The 22047-nt window shown below is 42.4% G+C and overlaps 1 protein-coding gene across 1 annotated transcript in view; it reads left to right on the forward strand.

Moving 5' to 3' along the window:
* The first annotated feature begins 216 nt into the window (after window positions 1-216).
* PARD6G (par-6 family cell polarity regulator gamma) overlaps window positions 217-22047 on the forward strand; it is a 68048-nt gene continuing 46217 nt past the window's right edge. Inside the window, exons 1-2 of the mRNA XM_027644043.1 lie at window positions 217-324; window positions 13451-13673. Of these exons, the coding sequence (XP_027499844.1) occupies window positions 253-324; window positions 13451-13673 (295 nt within the window). The 5' untranslated portion in view covers window positions 217-252. The remainder of the gene's footprint in view (window positions 325-13450; window positions 13674-22047) is intronic.

A 22047-nucleotide genomic window follows, 5' to 3' on the forward strand; every position in this document is an offset into this window, starting at 1 on the left:
GGCCCCGCCCGCCGCCGGCGCAGGCGGGCGCGCGCGCGGCAGTGTCGGGATCCGGAGCGCGCGAGCCCCGCGCGGATCCCTGCGGGCGCCGCCGCCGCCGGTCCCGTTGGAACAAAGTGCCCGGAGGAGCGGAGCTCGGCGGGAGCGGGGCCGTCGGCTCGTGGAGACGGCCCGGGGGCGCGCGGCCCGCGAGCAGGCGGGAGGCAGGGAGGGAGGCGGCGGCGCGGGAAGGGAGGCAGCGGGGCCGGGAAGATGAACCGGAGTTTCAACAAATCTCAGACTCTGCGGTATCTGGAGTGCAGCGCAGTGGAAGTGAAGAGTAAGGTGAGCGGAGCGCGGCGCGGCCTCGGCCAGGAGCGCCCCTGCCCGGCGGCGTTCCCGAAAATGAATGGAGCCCCCCCCCCCCCCCCGCCATCCCGTATCCCAGCTCCCCGTCCGGTGCGGCCGGAGCCGTGCCCCGGGCACAGCCCGCAGAGCGGTGACGGGCTGGCGGCAGCTCGCGGAGAGGCGGGATCGCCGCTCCCGGCGAGCCGCCCCTGCCTGGCGGGAGGCGGCGGCGCGACCCTTCCCCGCCCGCCCCCGGCGCGGCGCCCGCCGCTCCCGCTCCATCTTTTGTTCCGCCGCGGGGACTCCGGCGGTAACTTTTCGGGGCAGCTCGGGGAACGCCGTTGGCCTCGCCTGACGGGCGGGCGGGGGCTCGGCCCGGGGGCGGTGGGGGGCGCGGAGGCGGTGCCGCCCCCGCTCCAGCCCGGGGCGCTTCTGTTGCCGCTGCCTCGGTGCTCCTGCCGGCTCCCGGGGGCGGGACGGCTTTCCCAGCGCACTGGCGAGAGGAGCGGAGGAGCAGGAAGGAGATGGGCCGGGGGTCCGAGCCCGAGGAGCCAGAGAGAGACCTGCGGGAAGCTTCGACCTCCTCCCAGCGGCGGCTGTGCCGGGTGTTACCTGGGGATGCTGGCACCGGCATCAGCTTGTGCGCGCTGGTGGTGTTAGGGAAGGAGTTGAGATCGGCAGGGCTGCCGTGTCCACAAGCAGCCGTCTGCCGGAGCTCAATGGCCTAAGATGATGGTTGGCTGTGCCTGAGGATGGTCTTGCTCTCTTCAAGAGCCTCTGTTCGCTCTTGGTTGAACCAGCACGTCAAAATCTTGCCTGCCACCTCTGAGGGCAAAAATAAGTAGCATTTGAGCAACACTGAGAAATCTCCCTGGAAGCCTTGTTTTGTACACATACAACGGGCAAGGTGTAGGTAACGCATAAGCTGAAAAGAATACAGATAACTTTAGCCTGTTCTGGAGTCCCCAGTCATCTGCTGAGTTGGTGTTGGAGGTGATGAGTTTGGGAGTTAGTGCTCAGTGGTCCCCATTTTTGTCTGTTGCTGCTGGTAAAATTTGCCTTCAGATCAAAGGCCTTGAGCAACATACAGAGCTGAGGTGACTTCAGTGGGAGAAGTACCTTGTGTCCAGGGGAGCCTCCAATAATTTCTAAATGTGGCACCTGAAATGTACGTTGAGGCCCTTATTTCCTAAGCTCCTGTTGCAACTTGGAAGGGCTCAACTGGCCTAGAAAGTTCCATCCTGCTTCTGTTGCTGGAAAGTTTTGGTTCAGCTTGTACTGGTTTTAAGATGTAACCCAGCCACAACATTCATTGTGGCTCCCAAATTCTGTTTTCTGTCTGCTGTGTTATACCCCATGCATTGTGTGAGCTTTACACTAAAACACAGGTAAGAATTTTTAAGGTCATCCTCTCTCATCTGCTTTAATATTGCCATAGCTTGAGTTTGTTCTATTAACAATTAAAAAGCAACTGTATAATGAACAGCTCGTAGCTTCCTCTATAGCTGCAGAAATTCTGTAAGCAAATCTTATGTGGCTCTATAGACACAGAGTGATATAGGGAGGTTGTAAGTATAGCAATGATTGCAGATTTTTGGAGGGAAGGAAAATAAGTTTGTATGGGTGGGAGGGGTTTGCTGGACGTCTTCTGTAGCTCAGGGTTGTCACTGTTGATGACCGAGAAGTAACTGCAGAGGACTGTACTGCATTGGAAAAAAAACTGGAGAAAAAAAATAGAGGCTAAAGTCAAAATATCTTGCTGAGGGCCTATGCCCAGTGATGATCCCTGAACCTGCACTGTGGGTCAGTGGAAGCTGTGCTGCTGAATTTCCTGGTGCTGGTGGGTTTCACTGTTAGCATGACTTGGGCACAGTAACAGCCAGGCTGTCGATGTAGCAGGCTGTTGCCAGTTGCTGGCAAACAGAGGTCGTCGGTATGGATGGTTTTCTTTTGTCTGTAAAGCTCACAGATTCCCTCTCACGGAGTTACTCTTCCGTGGTTTGAAGTGAAAAGCTCTGACAAATGATACATGGCATGGTACTGTGTCAAGGCCTCATACGTCCTATTAAATATGTTATAGGGTCGGTTATGATGCTGTCTGTCTTGTCCCTGTGGATCACTGTGTTGTCCTGCTGTGATCAAATGGAAATACGGATTATTGAGGCTTTTTGTTTGCATGGACTATCTAAGGCTGGGGAAACAAAAAGATTCAGTAATGCTACTCTTGGTAGCCATATGTAGTCAGCTTTTAAACATTTAGTTGCCTGTGTTTTGTAAGTATGAGGCCTGTCCCAGCTTGCCTGAGAACTTGAAAGTTGAGTCTGAACTCCTGCTTTTGCAGCTATCGCCTGAGAGCACAAGCTGCCAGGTGAGCGAAGGTGGGTGCAGCTCAGCCTCTGCGCTGGGGCATGCTGCTGGCCCCAGACCAAGGGATTCTTGGTGGCTTTTCAAAGGCTGGGGAAGTGGCAGTCGGTGGGCACGTGGAATCCCTTTTAGCAGAGGAGCTGTGTGAGACAGTGCTGCTTTTACACAATGGTGTACAATATCTTCTCTGAAGATTGAGTTCGATGGAAAGGAGCTCTGGAAAAAATGGTTGTGGGGAGTTGGATGGGTGATAGTCTGCAAATGTTGTGTTTTTGATATCCCTGCCTCTGTTATGATAGCCAGGTGGTTCCTTTCTTAAGGATAAACCACTATCCAGCTGGTGTGTCACATCAGTCACAATTCAAAAATGGTCCTGTGAAAACTGAGGTTTTCCAGGTTTTCCTGGGTTTCTTTCCTTTTCTCCAAAATAAAGTTCTCTAAAGTTGGTTTGTGCCCTTGATTATTGGAAGGGGAGAACTTATCAGAGCTTAGTACCATACTGGGTAAGACACTTCTCTGTAAATCCCGAAGTATCCTTAAGTTGTAAGGTTCCTGATGTGTGCCAGAGGATTATTAAAAAAACCCAACAAAACAGGGTAGAGCAGAGAGGAGGAAGGGAGCATCTTGGTGGCTGAACTTACTCCAGTTTTTCAACATTCTTCTTGTGTCAAAGGGCCCAAAACTCCAGGCAGTATTCTCTTCTTGTCCAGTAGACTTGTGAGCTTTATGGTTGATTGGATGGATTTCAGCTGGTCTGAGCCAGCGTACCTTCGCTGGACCTAGCCTGACCCATCATCCCTGCTGGGAACGTGTCCCAGAAGCATACTTCAGCTGCTGATGCTTGTGTCTGTGAATTTTTTAATGCCTTGTGACTATGATCACTGGCAGTGATATGTTCCCTGGCTACATGTCTTTTTAGAAGGATGAGCTTCGTGACACTGTGTCATGACTCTTGGTGTACATCAGGTTGTTTTTTCTTTGTGTGACTAAGGTGCTGCAAAAGCCTTTTGGATCACTGTGTTGCAGCAAATACTGAAGGGGAAAACAGCATCTGCACCTCTGTTTTCAGACATGGCAATGATGGAAATTGCTATAGTCTTCTGCTTTAAGAAGTCCTCTTCTGTCGGGCTCCCTGCTTTCTCCCTTCCTCTGTCTCCTCCTCTGAGAACTGGTTTTAAAATCAAAACACTTTAAAGCTTATTGCTAGATAGGAAAGTGGAACGGTAAAGAGAAACTTTACTTAGAAATTGGCACATGTCATAGGAAAATATTGAATTGTAATTACACCTCAGCCCTCCTCTTCCGTGTTTCACGACAGAATAAATGAGAAGCTCAGTTCTTATCTAGGTGTTGTCTCTGTAGCTCAGGATTAATGTTTCAGCCCTTTTAGACAGGATCTGAAAACACATTATCTTGCTAGCTTAAAGCAACTGTGTATTCTCATGTGTCTAGTACTCACTGCCTCTTTTCCTCTGTTGGGTGACAAGTGAAGTATCTGTCCCCTCTGAAGAAAATGTCTCTAATCTCTGAAAAAGTTTTCCAGATGACCCTTTCTCTCCCTTTTTTTCCCTTTTGCCAAGAGGTCTAGTGCCTGCAGTGTGTGGGGCTTTTTTTGTTTGTTTTGTTTGGGATCTCGTGGCCACAGGCAGGGTTCTTAACCTATTTTTCATTTTCTGTCTTTAGCTTTACAGAGAGGTTGCAGGCTTGTTTACCTGTAAGTATAAGCCTACAGAAGAACAAATACTTGTAAAATAGGAATTTCTACATTAATGGTGAGACTTCTCTTTAATTATAACTCCGTGTAGCCAATCTTCTTTTGTCTTGCTCTGAGTGAAAGGGGATTTAATTTTTTGTCCGCTTTTTTCAAACAGGGAAGGTAGCTATCAGCCCAAATATGTATTTCTTTTCGAGTTACTTAGATATTCTGGAATAGCAGAGATATGATTGCCTCGGGCCTTTGAATTGTTAGTGAAAGTGGTGGGTTTTTGTTTGTTTGTTTTTTTGTTTGTTTTTTTGTACTTTGAAACTGACGGGTTTCTGTTTCTGGCTTAAAAGCAACAGAGCACTATTTTTCTGCTACTACTATTTAAATTCCTGCCAACTGTATATATACAAGTAAGAATTAATTTTCATGTTTTCAAAACGGGCTAAATGTACTCATGGTTCCCCAAAAAATAGTCCTTTGGAAAAAACCCTTTGTTGTTGCTGAACCCTCTCAGACAGTGGAACTTTTGGTAATGGCTGAGGATTATAAAAGCACAGCTACCTGATTCATGTGCTGACTGTGACATTTCTGCCTTATTAATGGTGTCATGTTTTCTTGCATTACAAACTGATTTACAAATTAACAATAATGTGACTAACATCCTACTACTATATTCAAACCCATTAAGATAAACAGAACCAGTTAACTATAACCATATTTTTTTACTCTCTTCTGCCATCCTGTTTTGACTTTGTTCCGGTAAATGTTGGTGTTCAGATGGATGTCGCAAATGGATTTTTAATAAATATTCAGTCATTTTTGATGTGTCCTGAAGAGACGTGATACAGTTATGATTTTCAAACACAGACAGCATGTTTAGGATCAGCTGTGCTCCATGTTCTTACGAAGTCACTAGCAGCTAAAAGAATGTGCTTTAGTTTGAGGCAAGTGTAGAAGTCAGTGCTTCAGCAAGCCTGCCCAGCTGCTGGATAGACGTAATATCCAAACAGCTTGTGAGTGGTTTGTCCTGCTCACATGTTGTTTCCTCTTCTTAGAAGTGTACCTGTGCCATTACATAAAGATTGCTGGTTTAAACCTTTTGCATCCTTTTTTTTTTTTCCTCCTCCAAAAGTTGCTGATACTGCATGTCTATGTGACTGTTCAGCTATTACAGTATATGTACACACATTGTGTATTTGAAAGGTATAACGTAGAACATCAAGCAGTGTTATAACTGTAGCAACAGCAGTAAGAGCCAACTTACTTTTAACAGTCCCCTGTGAAGAGATTTTAAAGGTCTGGTTCTACACTCTCTGGTGTTAAGTAAGTGAGAGAGGTCTACAAATAGTGTTTTCCAGCCTTTTGTACTTTGATTTCACTCTAACCCTGAAGCCTTACAGGCCTTCTGAAATTTTAAGAAAAGTTTTCCATGTGTAGCACTCTTCAAAATAGATCAAAAAGCAGCACTCCTTTTAAACCTACAAGATGTTAAAACAGACTTTAAGTCTGCTTTTAATTACTTATTCTTCCAAGTTAAGGTCGTACATGTCATACCTAGAATAAAACTAAAATAAGTCCAGTGAAAAGCCCTGTAACCAGCTGATTTAACTTCTGGTTTTGAGCTTCAAAACATATTTGATAATATGCAAACCAAATGTGGCACGGACTCAGAAAACCGCAGTGCTTCCCCCTCTCAGATGAAGACAGTGTGCTATGGTAATAGCAACTTGAGACAGTCTGGATTGTTGCAAAACGTGTCAAGAGAAAAAAGAGGCTGTAAACATTAATCCCTTAAGAAGTGTTGCCTCTGTTCCTTTCCCTCCCAGTTTGCTGGGCTTCTCACGGCAGGTATTGCACTTATTCTGATGTGCTAAATAGCACCTACTAAAATCCTGGTTTGTCTGTTATTACAGATCTTTGCTTTTCATAGTAGGATGACTTTCTGAAGTGGTCATACCTAGTAAACTTAAGTCTGTCTTTAAGTGGTTAGGTGACATTATAGAAAGTGGCCGCAGCTTTACAAGTTACCATGCAGCAGCTGAGCCACAACAGTGGGCCCTGTGCATGCTTGCTGCCCTTCACAGAGAGAGGCCAAACCTTTCAGCTGGAAGGTGTTGCACAGACAAGTCATTTTGTGATAGTTCTGTTCAGGTGACAGCTGCAATAAGCACCAGCACAGTGTATCTTCTCTGACCTGTACTCAGACACTATGTGAGAAGTTGTGTCTGTAGGAGATACAGGGAAGGCTAGAACCTGTGCTTTGAACTGCCTGGTGTCATAGAGCATGGTGTAGAGGAGGATATGCTCTGGTGCTCAGGTTGTATGTAGTCTCAGGTCTGTCTAGTTATGGAAAGATGGTTCCTCCGATAACATTTCCAAAGTTAGTATACTGTTATGGCCTTGAGTGCTAGCTGTGCTAACTATATGGTTATCAGTGTCCCTGTGATGCATTGACCAGAAGGGCTAGGGCTGCTACCTTGTGTTTCAGTACCTCCCATACTCTCCTGTTCTTGATCTTTCCTCCAGCTTCTCACTCATTTGTAATAATTTTTAGTCTAGTAACTCGGGAATTTCTGATTGGCTTAAAACTTTGTCCAGCCTGTCTGTCTTATGTGAGTTGTCTTCTGAAATTTAGTCTCGCCACACTGAAACAGTCTTAAAGGACACTGAACAATAGACCTTTCAACTTTGAAGAGCACCTCAGAAAATTAAATGCTGTTTACAGCCAAGTCAGAAAGGAATGTCTCCTGTGTGAGATTAAAATACCTGTGGAGGCTCTGTCTGACAGGCTCCAGAACTAGCCACCTCCAAGGAATTCTTCAGAGGTGCAATTAATGGTGCTTTCCTCTGTAGTCCCTTATCATTCCCTTTGTAAGAGACTGCCTGCATTCAATCTGAGCTTTTAGTAACCAAGAAAGATTTTCCAAGGATTGACTGCTTGCCCCTAACTACCTTTACAATGCAGGCCAGAAGTTAAAAGATGAAATGTACCTTTGGAGACGTTCCCTCCCTCTAAGTGAAGGCAAAATCTCCCAAGTAGTCCTGTGCCCATTGGAAATTCCTGCAGTTAATTCAAGCAGAAATGTCTGGGGTGGGGTGTGGTGCACCAGTCCCAGGGCCACCCAGCCTTGGGCCATCACTCCTGCTTCCGCCCTGCACAGCTGTTCCCAGTCCCCCTTTGGGTCTGGCCAGGGGTTTGTGTGCATGTGCATCAAATTACTTCTCTGCAGCTGTTGTTGGCATTGAGCTCATGGGGGAACCTCTGGCGGAAACTAAAAGAATCTTAAATAAGTTTGCAACCAGCCAGAGCCTTTACTGGTTACAGGTTTCTTGTATCCATGTAGATATCTCTTATTAAATGTTCAGAAAGTGTTTTGATTTTGCTAGAGACCTGCTGTTGGGCAGAGCTACCTTTCTGCAGAAAGTTAGGCTCATGGCAGTGTTGACCAGACCTGATTCAGTGGTCCTTTGTCTCTTGGGGTGGCAAGGTGCCAAATCTTCATTTTTCCCTTGTTCTGATGGTAACATGCCGTGGATGTATGCATTCTGTGCTGTATTTGTGCTTAAACTCTGTGGTGTGAAAGAGTGTGTGATGCTTGGTCTTCTCTTGAAAATGCAGGACCATCTTGATCTACATCATTTGCAAACAGAGTTTGGTTTCTTCCCAGAGATATAGGGGACTGGAATAAAAAAGGAAGAGATTTTCTTTTGGAAAGGTGGACTTTGCTCTTATTATTTATTTTAAAGGCTTTGCTTTGCTGCTAATGACTGTTTCTTGAAGGAGAACAGCAGTGGGGGTTTATATATCAAGAGGTGAGGCAGTGACAAAGGCCGGCAGTATGCTGCTTGCAGGCAGTACTGAGAGAGATGGTAGGGAGGAAGCAGCTATGTGGGTGATCTAATAGGAGAGGAGCTACTGGAGCAGGGGTGGCAAAGAAAGGAGTGATGGATTCCAGTGAACAGGCTGATAAAATTGCTTTCATGGATAGCTATTTTCACAGACTACCACATGGTAGTGAGGCAAGATAGTGTTTAGGAAAGCAAGGATAAAGTACAGAGCAGCAGTCCAGGTGTGCAGATGAGTCGCTGAATGGTGTCCATGGTTTTACGATATTGGGCAGAAAAGATCTGGGTAATTAACACATAAATATATGCAACTGCTTGAATGAAAGGTAGCACTGGAGTTACAGATGCTGGGGAAGGCAGTGTAGTGGTCTAGTTCCCAATAATCATGAAATAAGGTGGGTGAGGCAGGGGAAAGGATAAACTTGTCTTTAAGTTGCCCTTGAGCTGGCAGCTGACTGTCTATGAAGAGAATTTTTATGAAGTTGAATAGGAGGTGCATCTCAGTTGAACTGAGGGTGATGGGGATAGATAAAGAAGCTGACTTTCTCTTCCAGGTAGATGCAGAAGAAAGAAAAGTATTAACATGAACTGAGCCTTACAGACTGCTGTAGAGGGTTGAAGCAGTTACAAAGGTTGTTCTTCAAACAAAAAGCAGAGATGTGAAGCATTGTATCCAAGAAGCACGAAAAAGAAGGGGAACCACTGGTTTTCTTTGGGAAGAGAAACTATTCTAAGATTTTTAAGATACTAAAACCTGGCTGTATTTTTATGGGAAAGGAGGGAATAGAAGGAAGAAGGGTAGGAATATGGCATGATATCAACCAGGAAAAAAGTTTGGGGGAGAAGGTAGTGAAATTACATCTGTAATGTCAGTTCTGTGAAAGGCAAGTAGAAGAGAGGGTATCTTGCTCTTGTGACTGTCTCTTGGAAGAATTAGCAAGGTGTGAGCACGGAACAGCAGAACGTGAAATGCCACACTTCTACCAGCTTGATCATTGGGATGAAGCAGAGTTGCTTTGGGGCAAGCAGTTGAAGAAAGAACTTGTTGCAGAGAACATCTCCGTGTTTGGTGGTGTCTTTCCGTAGTGACAACCGCTGTGAGACCGGGAGGAGAGCAAGAGTGCTGAGTGAGCTGGGGGAGACATAACTGGGGGAGAAAAAGGGAATGGAGAAACAGGCATAAATGTGACAGCAGAGCTCTGAAGTCCCAGATAAAGTCAGCAAGCACAAAACATTTACATTGTCTTCCCTCTTCTTTCTTGCCCTCTGCTTCTTCTTGCTGATAAAGCATCACTGATTAGGTCTTCCCAGTTTTGAAAGTCTCACAGGTAAGCAGAAATTACAGTCCATGCAAGGATGAAAGTGTTTGTTTTTCTTTCTGTTCTTGACTTTTTACTCCATGAGAGAACTAGGTGGCTAACATAATTCATGTTTATTGCTAAATGTTGCTCTTTGATGTCTTCTTATTATAATACCCTGATTTCAAAGCTAGCAATAAACTGGAGGGATGGCACTTCATAAACATAGGGATTCATTTTTGGCCCTGTAAACTTCTTGAAACTTAAAATTTTTTAAAAAAAAAAGTTGATCTCTTTTACTTCAAAATAACTCTTTCATTTTACAAAATAACAGTTCTCTAAGTAAATAAACCTCAAAATCTTGTTTCCTCATCTCCTCTGACCTCTTGTACTCCTTAGCAAGAAAAAACAAAAAAACAAAAAAAGCAGTTGATTGCTCTTGGTCAGACTAAGTTTTGATCAGTTAGCTGTGACTTCCTTGTTTAAGACAACTTTTATCTGAACACTTTTCTTTTTTGCTAACTTGGCATCTGTTTTTATCAAGGTTTCTGCCTGATGTATTGTATTTTGTTGTGTGCTTTTTGTCATCAAACTGCAGACAGCAAGTATAGTGGTTGGCTGATACTTTGAGGATCTTGGGACAGAGGCTATTTTTGTGAAAGAAAACGTACAGTTCTTTCTAGTTTGTTTTTTTTCAGTCATGATTAGCTCTGTCAGACTAAATTCTTTTAAGTTATCTCTGTCCCTGTCGTCCTCTGACTTCTGCAATACTAGATGCAGTATTTGTATTAGTTAAATAGGTCTGAATAATTTACTGCATTCTGGAAAACTAATCTGCCTGTTAAAACTGTTAGCATATCAAACAGTGTAATACAGTATTGTGCTGGCAGAGACTTTGCTGGCAGACACTAGTCCCTGTGTATCTTTCTGTGAAGAGATACGCTAAAGATGAACTTTGTAGTTTAGAGAAGCAGATTAGTAATCTTGGTTATCTGTGCAAAGCCCTCAGATTTTGTAGTTTCTGTAAGATACATGGTGGATGTTACCTCAAAATCCTGGCTGAATACAATGCAGAGCACTCAGTCTCCAAGCTGTGTGGTACTGCAAAACCTATTATTACTGTGATACTTTCTATCAGCCTCATTAGTGATGATGAATGAGCTGAAGCATTTTTTCCCCCTCTTCTGAAAAGACCCACTGACAATGGTTGCTGCCTGTGTATATGCACAGAGGGAATTAATCAACTAGACTATTACTACAGTAATACTAACTTCAAACAAAAACAAAATCATCTTCTTTAGCTTCTTAAATCTCTTTTGAAAAAGAGACTATTCCCTCCTCCTACCCCTCTCTAGAGAATCACCTTCTAGCTCTCTTGCCTTAAAAGGCTATGTCATGCAAAAAGTAGAAGTGAAATCTCTTGCATTTATTTACTATTGTCCTATTCCTAGGCAAATGAAATTGTCTTTTGGACTTTCCTAAGGCTAAACATGTGATCGAGTTAATTTGACTGTACAGCATTCGTGTCAGACCACAGTGCCCCAAGTCTGCAGTTGCATTCCCCCATGTCGCGCTCCACTGATCCAGTAGTGTCATGTCCAGCATGCCCACAGGGGTTAGGCTGGGAGGCCTGGCCCTTTTGCCACATGTCCTCTTCTCATGTGGCAACTTAAGCTGAGCTTTGGGTCATAGCAACATGCAAATAACCATCCTTACTTCTTTCCTCTCTCCTTTTCCATGTCATGTTCCTGCTGGGCGTGCTGTCCCTTTGCAGGAGCTGACCTCTGCCTAGGCTTATGTATTGGGCAGAGCAGGACTGATGGATTCCCCCAGCAGACCGTGCAAGGCAGGTGTCTGAGGGAGCTGTGTAGGATGGGTGTTGTACTGACTGGGGTGAGACTGCACAGCAGCCGCATCCTTGTGTGTGCTAATGGTCTCAAACAAGTTGTCCAGTAAACAAATGGTTCCTGGAATTGGCATCTGAATGTCCTGGCATTTTGGCTAAAGGAATCCCAAGGAATCCCAGGTTCGCTCAGGTGTGCAGAGTAGGAGATGCAGCTCTAAAAAAAGCCTACGAAGACCTTGTTCCTGCCCCCTTAGTTTACCATGTAGATAAACTTGTCACTGGAAGATGGTTGTTTCTTACTTGAATCTAGGAAAAAGAAAACTTAAATAAAAATACTTAAATTTTTTTCAGTTTGAAATGTGTCAATGGAAGTAAGTTGCCACTTGGATTTCTCTGGAGAGGAGCGGGGGGTGAAGGACAAAGGCAGACTGTTTTTCCCCCATTGGAACCAGCTGTGGTTTGTTTGCCTCTTGAGCATTTGGATGGGCACTCTGAAATCCAAACTGGAACTAGCAGTTAATATTACAAACAAGCAGCATAATTTGACTAAACAAGCTTTCAGATGATCACAACTAGGCTTTGATGCTGAAGAGTGGGATTTTCATAACTGCGGAAGTAATTTGAGAACATGCTTGTGCCCAAAGCCATTAGGGTTGTCGTGTTTTTTTTTTTCTTTTTGCTTGAAGATGATTATAGTGATGATTCATACTTTTGTTAGTCTCAGCAAAAGATTGGCTTGCATGTATAGTTGATTTAACAGCTGAGCACCTCTAAGCAAGTCATTCTTCATTTTAATGAAGAATTTATCTAGAGAAGATTCTCCCTTTTTTTGTTTCTTTTTTTTCCTTCTTTTTCTTTGTGTCCTTGTTCGTTTTGTGTCTTTGGTTTCTAGCCCTTGTATTGACTGACTTTGCAAATGAGAAGTTCCATGAGATCCTAGTCCAAGTCTTACTTGTACTTGGATGTGTGGCTGTGGTTCCATGTTTTCAGGAGTGAGTTAGGATGGTTTTAGAGGTTCAGTTGATGAACAGTAGTTTACTAATACTATACAATCTGAGTTATTAAATTAAGTGTACCAGAAAGATGATTTAAGCCATTTAGTTTAATTAGATGCCCATTTTCATTCTCTTAATTTCTTTCGTTAGAGAATCAAATTTTTCCTCTCCTGTTCTTAATAGCATACTTTGTTTCTAATATCAGAAATCAGGTAAATTGAAATCTTCTCCGCAACCACTTTATGACTTGTTTTAAACAGCTTCATGGGTTTATAACATTTTCAATTGTCTTGTGCCAAATCACACAACCTCCCCTCCACAGCCACCTTTTTTGTTTTTGACAGCCACTTCTGTAAAGCTTTAAAAATAAAAACTGGTGAAGTGATAGAAAAAATAAAGCCATGAAAACTAGCTTTCCTCCTCCTGTGTGGACTACCAGGAGATTCAGGTGTCATGTAGAGTGAGTGTATTTTCTAATAACAAGCTGTGTGCTCACATACCATGCTTCTTTAAAGGTCTTCTCATTGCAATCACAGTGGTATTGATGGGAAATGTGCAAAGAATTTTTATAAGGTTGTCTGTATAACTGTGTAACTTCTTTTTGAAATCAGTAGAGTGAATACTTCTGCTTTGGGGAATCGTGGTTCTATGGATGCCTGAGATGATGATAATGAATGATGGACCTTCAAAGTTAAATCCTACAAATGCAGTTATTCTCTAGAGGATTTAATGTAAACTTAATGTTTTAAAAATGTGATTTCTTCTAAGATGGAACACTTGAACATATCTATTGTCAAACAGAGTGGTGTCTTGGTAGTCATGATTATGTTCTAATGTGAGGACAATTTGTAGACTTGTAAGCAACAACATGTAACTATATTCACCATGGAATATGTTGGAATATGTAGAGGTTGGACTTGATCTGAGAGATCTTTTCCAGCCTAATTGATTCTGTGGTTCTCAGATTCTATGAAAAGAGCAAGGTGATGTATACCATGTTTGAATGCCAAGCTAGAGCACTGGCCTGTGTTGACACATCTGCTGATGCTTTCTTTGCTTTCTCTTGCAGTTTGGGGCAGAGTTCAGAAGGTTCTCTCTGGATCGCTACAAGCCAGGAAAGTTTGAAGACTTCTACAAACTAATTCTTCACATTCATCACATAGCCAACCTGGAAGTGATGATTGGATATGCTGATGTGCATGGAGACCTTCTCCCTATTAATAATGATGACAACTTCTTCAAGGCTGTTTCAAGTGCTCATCCACTGCTCAGGGTTTTTATACAAAGACAAGGTAAGATGCAATTTCATTTCAGTGCCTTGAGGTGTGCTGGGGTGAGGTGAAGAGTGGATTTGTGGCACCAATTTAAAGGCTGAAATGATGTAAGAGGGGCCTAGGAGCCATCTTGCATCTCCTCTCAGGCACTTCATTGCAACTTGCAGGAATGGCATGGCTTCAGGGCAAGTAGAGGGACTGCATTGCTACCTGTAAGGTGTTTAAAGGATAACATGCTGAGAATCACCATGGGCCCTGTATTTTCCAAGGGGAGTGTACCACTGGTACCATATCATCACTTCAGCATGCCAAGTGCACTATTCCACTTTTTTGAGGGAGCTGTGAGGAGGAAGGGGATCCTAGTACTACTACTTCACATTTAGAAATCTTATCTATCCATCTTGATAGTCAGTGTCATACCCAAATGATTCATGCCTGTGTAGTATGGGAACCCACAGAGATGTGTAGTTATGAAAGGAAAAAAAAAGTCATAAATGACATTTTGTTTGACTATGTTGACCTGGCAAACAGATAAATGATGATTTTTCCCTCCTTACACTAAATGCTGATTCTTCTCATTTTGATTCATCAAGCAAACCTTGGGCAGAATTGCCTAAATGTTAAGGGTGACATCAAGTTTAAGTGGCTGTGCGGTGTTCTCCTTAAAGACCATGTTTGGCAGTTGCTTCAGATGAGAATTGGTTTTTATAATAAGGTGTCTTCAACACAGAGCTCCATAGATCCCAGGGGAACCTAACACTGTGTTAACACTTCCTCCACGTTTTTTTTCAGTCATATAGTGATTTACAGCACATAGAATTTGGAATTAAAGTCTTGTCAGCAACAGATTCAGAAAAAAGACTTAATCCAAGACTTTGAGCAGTCATGTAGCTTTTTTCACCTGGACTCTTGCTGTGTAATGATAAGAATGTAGCAGGAGGCACCAACCTTCTCATTGATATGAGCTGGTATAGTGTGTGGTTCGATTCAGTGTCCTCAGGTGCATCCAGGGCTGTGTGGCTCTTGTCTCTTCAGGCCATGTTGTCTGCCACCTTCTTTTACATGTGATAAGTACTCAAGGAGACAATTGAGAAGAGGGTGTACAGCAGTTTGCTTTGGTGGTGTTTCTATCAAGTGAATGAATATGTCTGTGGGAGAGGACTTGCTCTCCCTTCTTGTGCAGAAAATACAAAGGTGGATCACAAATTCTATGAAATCTTTTTCCTGTGATGCCTGTTAGGGCTGGTGTTTATGGTGGGTCAGGTCATGAGAAATCCCTTACCATGCCTACTTCAGTTCAAGTTTATTCATGTCTCTGCATCAATCCTGTTCAAAATGCAGTTGTCCTTGCTCTGCTTTGAACAGACTGCTGAAACCACTGAGTATCCCTAACTCTGCATTGGGAGGGGGTTGCCACCAAAACGCAAATCACAGAAGTAGGCAAATGAGAGAACTGTTGACTACAAATAGAAAAAGTGCTCCCTCTTTTTCTTCAATAGGAGAAGTATGCTGGTTGTGAAGGTTTATAATTTTTAAATTTAATGGAAAAGGGCATTATTTCCTTTTTAAAAAGCTTTTCTTTTACCTTTTGCTCAGTGAGAAGAATCATGCTGACAAGTAAGAAAGCTCCTGTAAGAGGGAAGACAGGCCTATGACTCCTCGCTTGTGGAAAAGCCTGAAAACTTTCCCAACACACATTCTCCTTCTATAAAGCTGAAGGGAACAGTAAATTCTGGCCCATCCCTTTGCTTAATGGTACCTTTCATAAGGGACTCCTGAGGTTAACATTTGAGATTTATACTTGTGGATGGTCCCAAGTCCATTTCCTTTGCTTTGATGAAGCTTTTAGAAATTGTTCCCTTCAAGAATAGTAGGAATTACTGAAATCTTGTTTATCTCTTTTTCCTTTGCTCCCCCGCTCTTTTCCCTGTCTTCAGATGGAGGTGACAGAGCAATGCTGGTCCTTCTGTTGGAGACTTGCACGAGAGAACAAGGTGACTAGGTCCAAGAAATCATTGTGCCATTCAGGGGAATGTGGTGTGTCTGCAGTGCTTCAGCTCACACCCTAAACTCTGACTTCAGAGGCAGGAAATTAAGGTGACTGGGATGCTAGTAAAATATGAGGGTAGTCCTCTGCTGTGACTTTGAAGGAGACTGCAGAGCACAGGCTCTCTAGGCTTTTGGATCAGGGTTCACTGCTCTTCAGTGGGAGTAGTCCTGGAAGGTGGACGCCAGAGGTTATTCTCACAGTCTTGTTTGAGGGAACTAGGCAGAAGTACGAAGACATAAAAGGACTGCATAGTTGAAGTACAGGTCTTTTTTTTTCCAGCAGAGCAAACTGTTTATCAACTGCTTGATGAGTCATCTGTTTTCTCAGTTTATAGCTGGGATATCCTTTCTCTTGTCGAGTGAATGATACAATCACGTTAAAACAGCCTGTTTGTTCCCAGAGTGGCAAAATAGATAATTTACTCTTTGCACAATAATCAAGGAACACTTTGCTAGTTTGATTTTTGTTTGCCTAGATGTTTTTTATCTGAGCTTAGTCCTGTACTTTTTCAGTTCAAAAGCCTTTCCCCTCACTTGTCACCAGAGGCAAAACATGTGTTCATTGCTTGGACTCTTCATGCCAGGTTGGTGTCCAGGTGTGGGATGGCTTTATTCCACTTTCTCCTTTTTTGTTCAAGTCTCCTCAGCCCCAGATTTTTCAGGATCACAGCAGCCGTTCCCTTCGCAGGCCGGCAATGTCAGTGCTTCTTAGCTAGCTGTTTTAGTAAGAACTTGAATTGCTGTTCCCAGTGTGCTTGCAACAATTACTGTTCATGGGTTTTGGGATCTTGAAGAATCTGGGACATTTGTGGGTTATGTTTGAGTAAATTCAGCTATAGCAAGTTTTTATAGCTCATGGTGATTTGTCTGCTGAAAGTATGTGGTGCTCTTTTCTCCTTTCTTTTTTCCCTATACCAAATTACAGTGCAGACAAAAATCCTAATTAGAGAACCAGGCTATAAAAAGAAAAGGCAGTTTTCTTTTGACTTGTTTTCCCAGGCTGCAAGTATGGGTCATGTCCTGTGTTGTAAACTGATGTGGCTCCTTTGGCTTCATTAGTACAGTAGTGATTTATATCAGCTGATGCTTTGAGCTTGAGAATTTGTTCACTCAGCTGTAACTGATACCACATATACACAGAACTCTCTATGGAAGGTGCCAGCTGCTGTGGAAGGGATGGATATCCCAAAGACCTTAGAACAACACAAGAAATCATGGATGTGCTTGACTTGCTCTGTAATATCTGAACTCTAGTACTCTAGCCAAGACCTGCATAGAGGAAGAGCTTATCTGATGATACAGTTGATCATCATTTTTTCAGTAATATTTGTTTTATGTCTAACTACAGCACTTGAGACAATCTCTTGCATACTGCAAAAATATTTAAGCGTAAACTATGAATTCAAGCAGAAACATAGAACAGAAAAACTGAAAGAAGTTAGTGTTATGTCCTGTATGTAGTGTTTCTTGTATGATTAAATGGAATGCAATTATTATCAAATCTTACTTTAATGCCTGTCTCACAGAGGCAGAGGCCTCCACGATGTATTGGAGGCTCTTAAATAGAATGGAATAAATAGCAGAACTATAATATCTTCATTGTAAACCTGCCTGAAACAACTCCTTGAACTTAGCAAGTGGGGTATCAAGATGTAAGTGGAGGTCTACCAGGTAAAAGACATTTCAAGATTACTCTTCTTTTGCTTGGTTTACCTGCTATGGTGTGTTCGACCTAGAAGGTTCAGAAACTCAGGGAAGTGTTGCAAAATGAACGTGCTGATCGCTCTGTAAGTACTCTGTGCAGTGCTTTATTCCAAGGAAAAGTGTTATATCTAGGACCAAGATACTGAAATACAACAGCATAGTGAATGGAGTGATATTTGGATCTTAATTCGAACTGAGCATACCACTGTAAATCCAGACTAATGATTCTGATTCTGGGAGAAGTGGTGAAGGCTGATGACAACCAGATCTACACTTCTTACCACTCGTTGGGGTTTATAGACTTTACATGGGCAGTAACAAAATCTGCTGTGAGCAACAAGCTCAAGTTGCAAAGGAGGTGACAGAGGGGGTGCACAGCCTGTTGGGTCTCATCTTGATCCCAGACTGAGGTCAAAGGAACTCTTCTGAGAAGCCTTTTTGTTTTGTCCCCATTGCAATAGGAGGTCTGTTCTGATTCTATAATAACAATAACAATAAAATTGCTATTATAGAGTATTGTTATTATAAAATAATAATAAATTAATGAGTGTGGGGGCACTTTGTCAATCCTAAAGCAAATTCTAAATCAAATTCACAATCTTTCCAACAATACAATTAATTTTAAAGTTCTCTAAAGGTTTAAACAGTTTCATGATAAGTGCCCTCCAAGTAGGAGGCAGGTGAAGTGCTGAAGTGTCAGGTGCTGAATCTGTATTTCATGTTAGCTTTTTCAAATATTATACTTCTTGGAGGAGCATAAAAGGCAAAAAAATCTGAACAAACTGAAGGGCATTCTAACAGCAAACAGTCCTAAAACACACTCCACAGCTAACTGGAGAAGGACTTTACATTATAATTTAGTAAATGCCACAAATGAACTGCAGCTGTTAATTAACATGGCTGGAAGTTGGAGAAGGCTGATGACTTCTGATACCTGTATCATCTTGCATTTTGCAGTCTGAAAAATTGATTGTGTGTAAAAAGCCATCAAGTATCATCTTCAGAAACTTGCTATAAGTTTTTTTTTCTTTTGTAGCTATATTTTTTTAATAGTCTGTTACTGTAACAGTAAACCAGTACTGAACACCAGTTGTTGTTTTCTTCCTTGAGTGGTTAGAGCTGCTATCTACCATCAGTTCTCACTTAGGGCTTGATCCAAAATCAACAGGGAAAAATGTGCATTTACCTGGTTGGGTTTTGGATTTGGCTTGTTTTAATTTAAAGATTGGAAGATGCTGTTTTTCTTCAACTGCATACAGTGACTAATGTATTTAAACTGCTGTGCCATGAAACATATTTCTGCACGTTCAGAAGCAGTTCATAACTCTACAATTTATTTACCTGGCAGAGTTTTGTTCAGCTCTTAAGTACCAACATCTGTCCTTAGCTTTCTTGTATTATAAAATCAGAGCAGTCACACACAGTTTTAAAATAAAAATGTGCTAATGGGAATCATGCCCAGATCTGACTGAAAAACCGATGGTGGGTTGTTTTATTGTCTTTCATACTCTGAGCAGATAATCCCTAGGAATGGTTGTTGGCTGTCTAACCACATGTGTTAAACAGAAAAACTGGCTTTGAGGCAGCAACTATTTCCAGCTACCTAAAACCTTTAACTCTCTGCTCTTCTAGAGTGGGTACAGTTGGAAAAGTTTGAGTTGAAGTCTTTCACATCTTTTTGGTTCTTCAGTAACCTTCCTGTTCATTTTACAGCACAGACATTGACTTCACTTTCTCAAAATGTATTTCCCAACAAGAACAATGTGATTTTACTGCTCTTTTCAAAGGCATCTGATTGATATATTAAAGAATATAAAGCAGGTTGCACCACCTACTGAGGGAAAATACTGCTTCTGATCTTGCTTTTGGTTGAGCTAAGCAGATTTTCACAGTGGTCTTCGATGAATGAGGGAATAAAATAAAGGGTGTAGAGAAGGTGGCTTCAGTTTACCTGCTCCTGTATAAAGATAGTGGGAGGGTGGAGAGGAAACTCTCCTGACACTTGGTGTAGCTCATTGGCGCAGTGGAGGATGTGGCTGTCCTGTTGGTCAGACTGTCCCAGGGCTGCTATGCTGTGTCCTCTGCCCTGGCACTAGTATGATCCCGTGGCTGAGCTCCCTGAGCCCATTCTTTGGCAGAAAACGAGTTGTTTGAGTGAGGACCTAGCATGGGATGGGCAGCACATTTTAAAGCAGCTTAACGCTGCCGTGAAGCCTCTGCTTCCTGGGAGGAAGAACTTGTCTGCTTCTAGCCTTTGGAAATGTGCAGCTCCACTGTATTTGGAAGGGGGGCAAAACATCTTGTCTTTGCTTTTACAATATCAGAGGATGGTAGTAAATTTTGTGCTAGTATGATAAGAATTGCTGCTAGGCTTAAATTAAATCCTTTCAAGATTTTCTTCAGAAACATCTCTGGTTTTGAGCTGGAGAGATCTAGGAAAGCTTGTCAAGCCAAGTAATCTTTGTCCCACTCAAGTGGGACATTTGATATCTGAAGATAAGTAAAATGCAGCTATTGGTTCCAGTGAAGTCTGGCAACACCTTACTGTAACTTCTCTGCTTTACCTTTCATGTGCAAATGATGAGACTGAATAATTGTTATCTTTCTACTAGTTTATTAAGCAACTTTAAAAACATAAAGTTTTTAATCTGGCTTGTCAGACATAAACACAAAACAGGCTTGGATTTTGTTGTTGGCATGGTTAGTGATACCTGGTGGCTGAGCAGAGCCAGTGTGAGGTTGCTTCTCTCCTTCTCCTTGAAAACTTCATTTTTAGAGTATGAGGATATTTGATTTTCATCACCAGTTATTTTAATTGCAACCAGAACAGCTGCTAAGCAAGAATTTTCAGGGAAAGGGGGTTGAAAGCATGTGGAAATAGCATGGCTTACAGATAGGCCTCGCCTATAGTCGATCAATAACTGGTAGTGGGAACTGTCGCAGAAATATGCACTGCATAAATATTTGTAGTTGCAGTGTACAGCAAGCACAGAACAGAAGCCTAGCAAAACCAGTAAACATTTGTTGCACTTGTATTAAAGCTACATAGGATTTGGTTTCAGTTTCAAAGTTTAATATCTTAATAATAAATACACATAACCAAATATATTAATAATAAAAATAGACTTTAACAGTTGATGCTTCTTAAAAATCACACCAAGCTGGTACCAGCACCACAACATTGTGCTGAATTTAGACTAAAGAAACTTGTTTATAGTGGGAACTCATGCAGCCTTTAATAGGAACTTCTGCTCCACTCCATGCTTAGTTTCAGCTGGTAACCCACACAAGGACAAGCAAATAAACACTCTTCTGCCCCTCCAAACTTCTGTTTGTTGTCTTACAGTTGTGGATTGTTGCTCTGACAGTACTTAAAAAAGCAAAATACAAGAACTCCCCAATTATGTCTACTCATACAATATCAAGTGAAACTATTTCTTGATTTCTTCCTTGGTCAGATCCTTTTTATTTAAGATAGTGAAGCTACTCTGACAGGTGCCTTGGCTGTATAAAAACAGTGGTAAGGACGACTTTTCAAATGATCCACCTCTATTAAGATGCCTATAAGGGGAATTTTCCACTATTTATCTTTTCTTACCTTAGTAGTCAAAACAAGAGATTCTGTTTCCTGCTGATGGCTCAGGTTTTTTCCTGTTGTGCCTAGTTGTCATTTCCCTTCTGTAAGTGTTGGAAACAAGTATAATGTGCAGATAATAATGAAAGTGGACAGTCTCTTCTTTGGCACTGAATTTTACCTGACAAGACTTCACAAGCTCAAAGAAGCTTCCATATAGTAAGGGGAGGTAGATAGCACAGTGCAAATACAAACATTAACTCAAGATTCAGACCTTCAGGAACAGGTTTTCTGCTAAATTTTTGAAGTACTCTAAACTCTTAAGTACGCTAAAGGGCTTAGGACAACTTAATTGGTAGACTCTTGCACTGAAAGCAAGCATGCAATGAAGGGTATTTCTGCTAGGTGTTTGTAGTCGGCATTTAAAAATTAACTCCAATTGTAAATCAACAAATATAACTCCACTCAAATTAATTTTTAAGTGACTGAAAGGTTCCCTTTTGTCTTCAGACTGCCTGCGTTGTTGGGATTGCACGTTCCAAATTTAAAAGTGTCAGCATAATTAATACTGCATAAGAACTCTGGATATTTTTCAGCTCTAAGAGAGAAAGCAGCTTGAGGGAGGTTGAAAGAACTCTTTTTTGAACCTGCCCCTGATGATGATCGACTTGGATCTTATTTTTTCCTCTGTGCTATGTTTAGAGTAGCAAAGAATCCTGTGGGAATATTAAGGAAACTATTAACCTAGAAAACTTCACTGCTGTTCTTGCTCTTCAGTCCCCTGCCATATGCTGATATTAAGTAACCTCTAAAAACTTCACTTGAACAATTTGTATGCCACTCATCTGCCCCACCACTCCCAATTTTCTTGTATTTTTTCTCTTTTGGTTCTTTCTCCCATGTATTGCTTTTTCTTCCTTTCAGCTCTGTGCTTTGTACTGTTTACCATAGCTTTTTAATTGCTCTGCAAGGCTGTTGCTCCCCAGGCAGGAGAGTATGGGTTAGGTGAAAGCATACAAGTGCTGGTGCTATTTTACTCCCAGCATCAGTTGGGCAGAGCAGCAG

Source organism: Corapipo altera, unplaced genomic scaffold (assembly GCF_003945725.1).
Source record: "Corapipo altera isolate COAL_440 unplaced genomic scaffold, ASM394572v1 24b, whole genome shotgun sequence".
Classification (NCBI taxonomy): Eukaryota; Metazoa; Chordata; class Aves; order Passeriformes; family Pipridae; genus Corapipo; species Corapipo altera.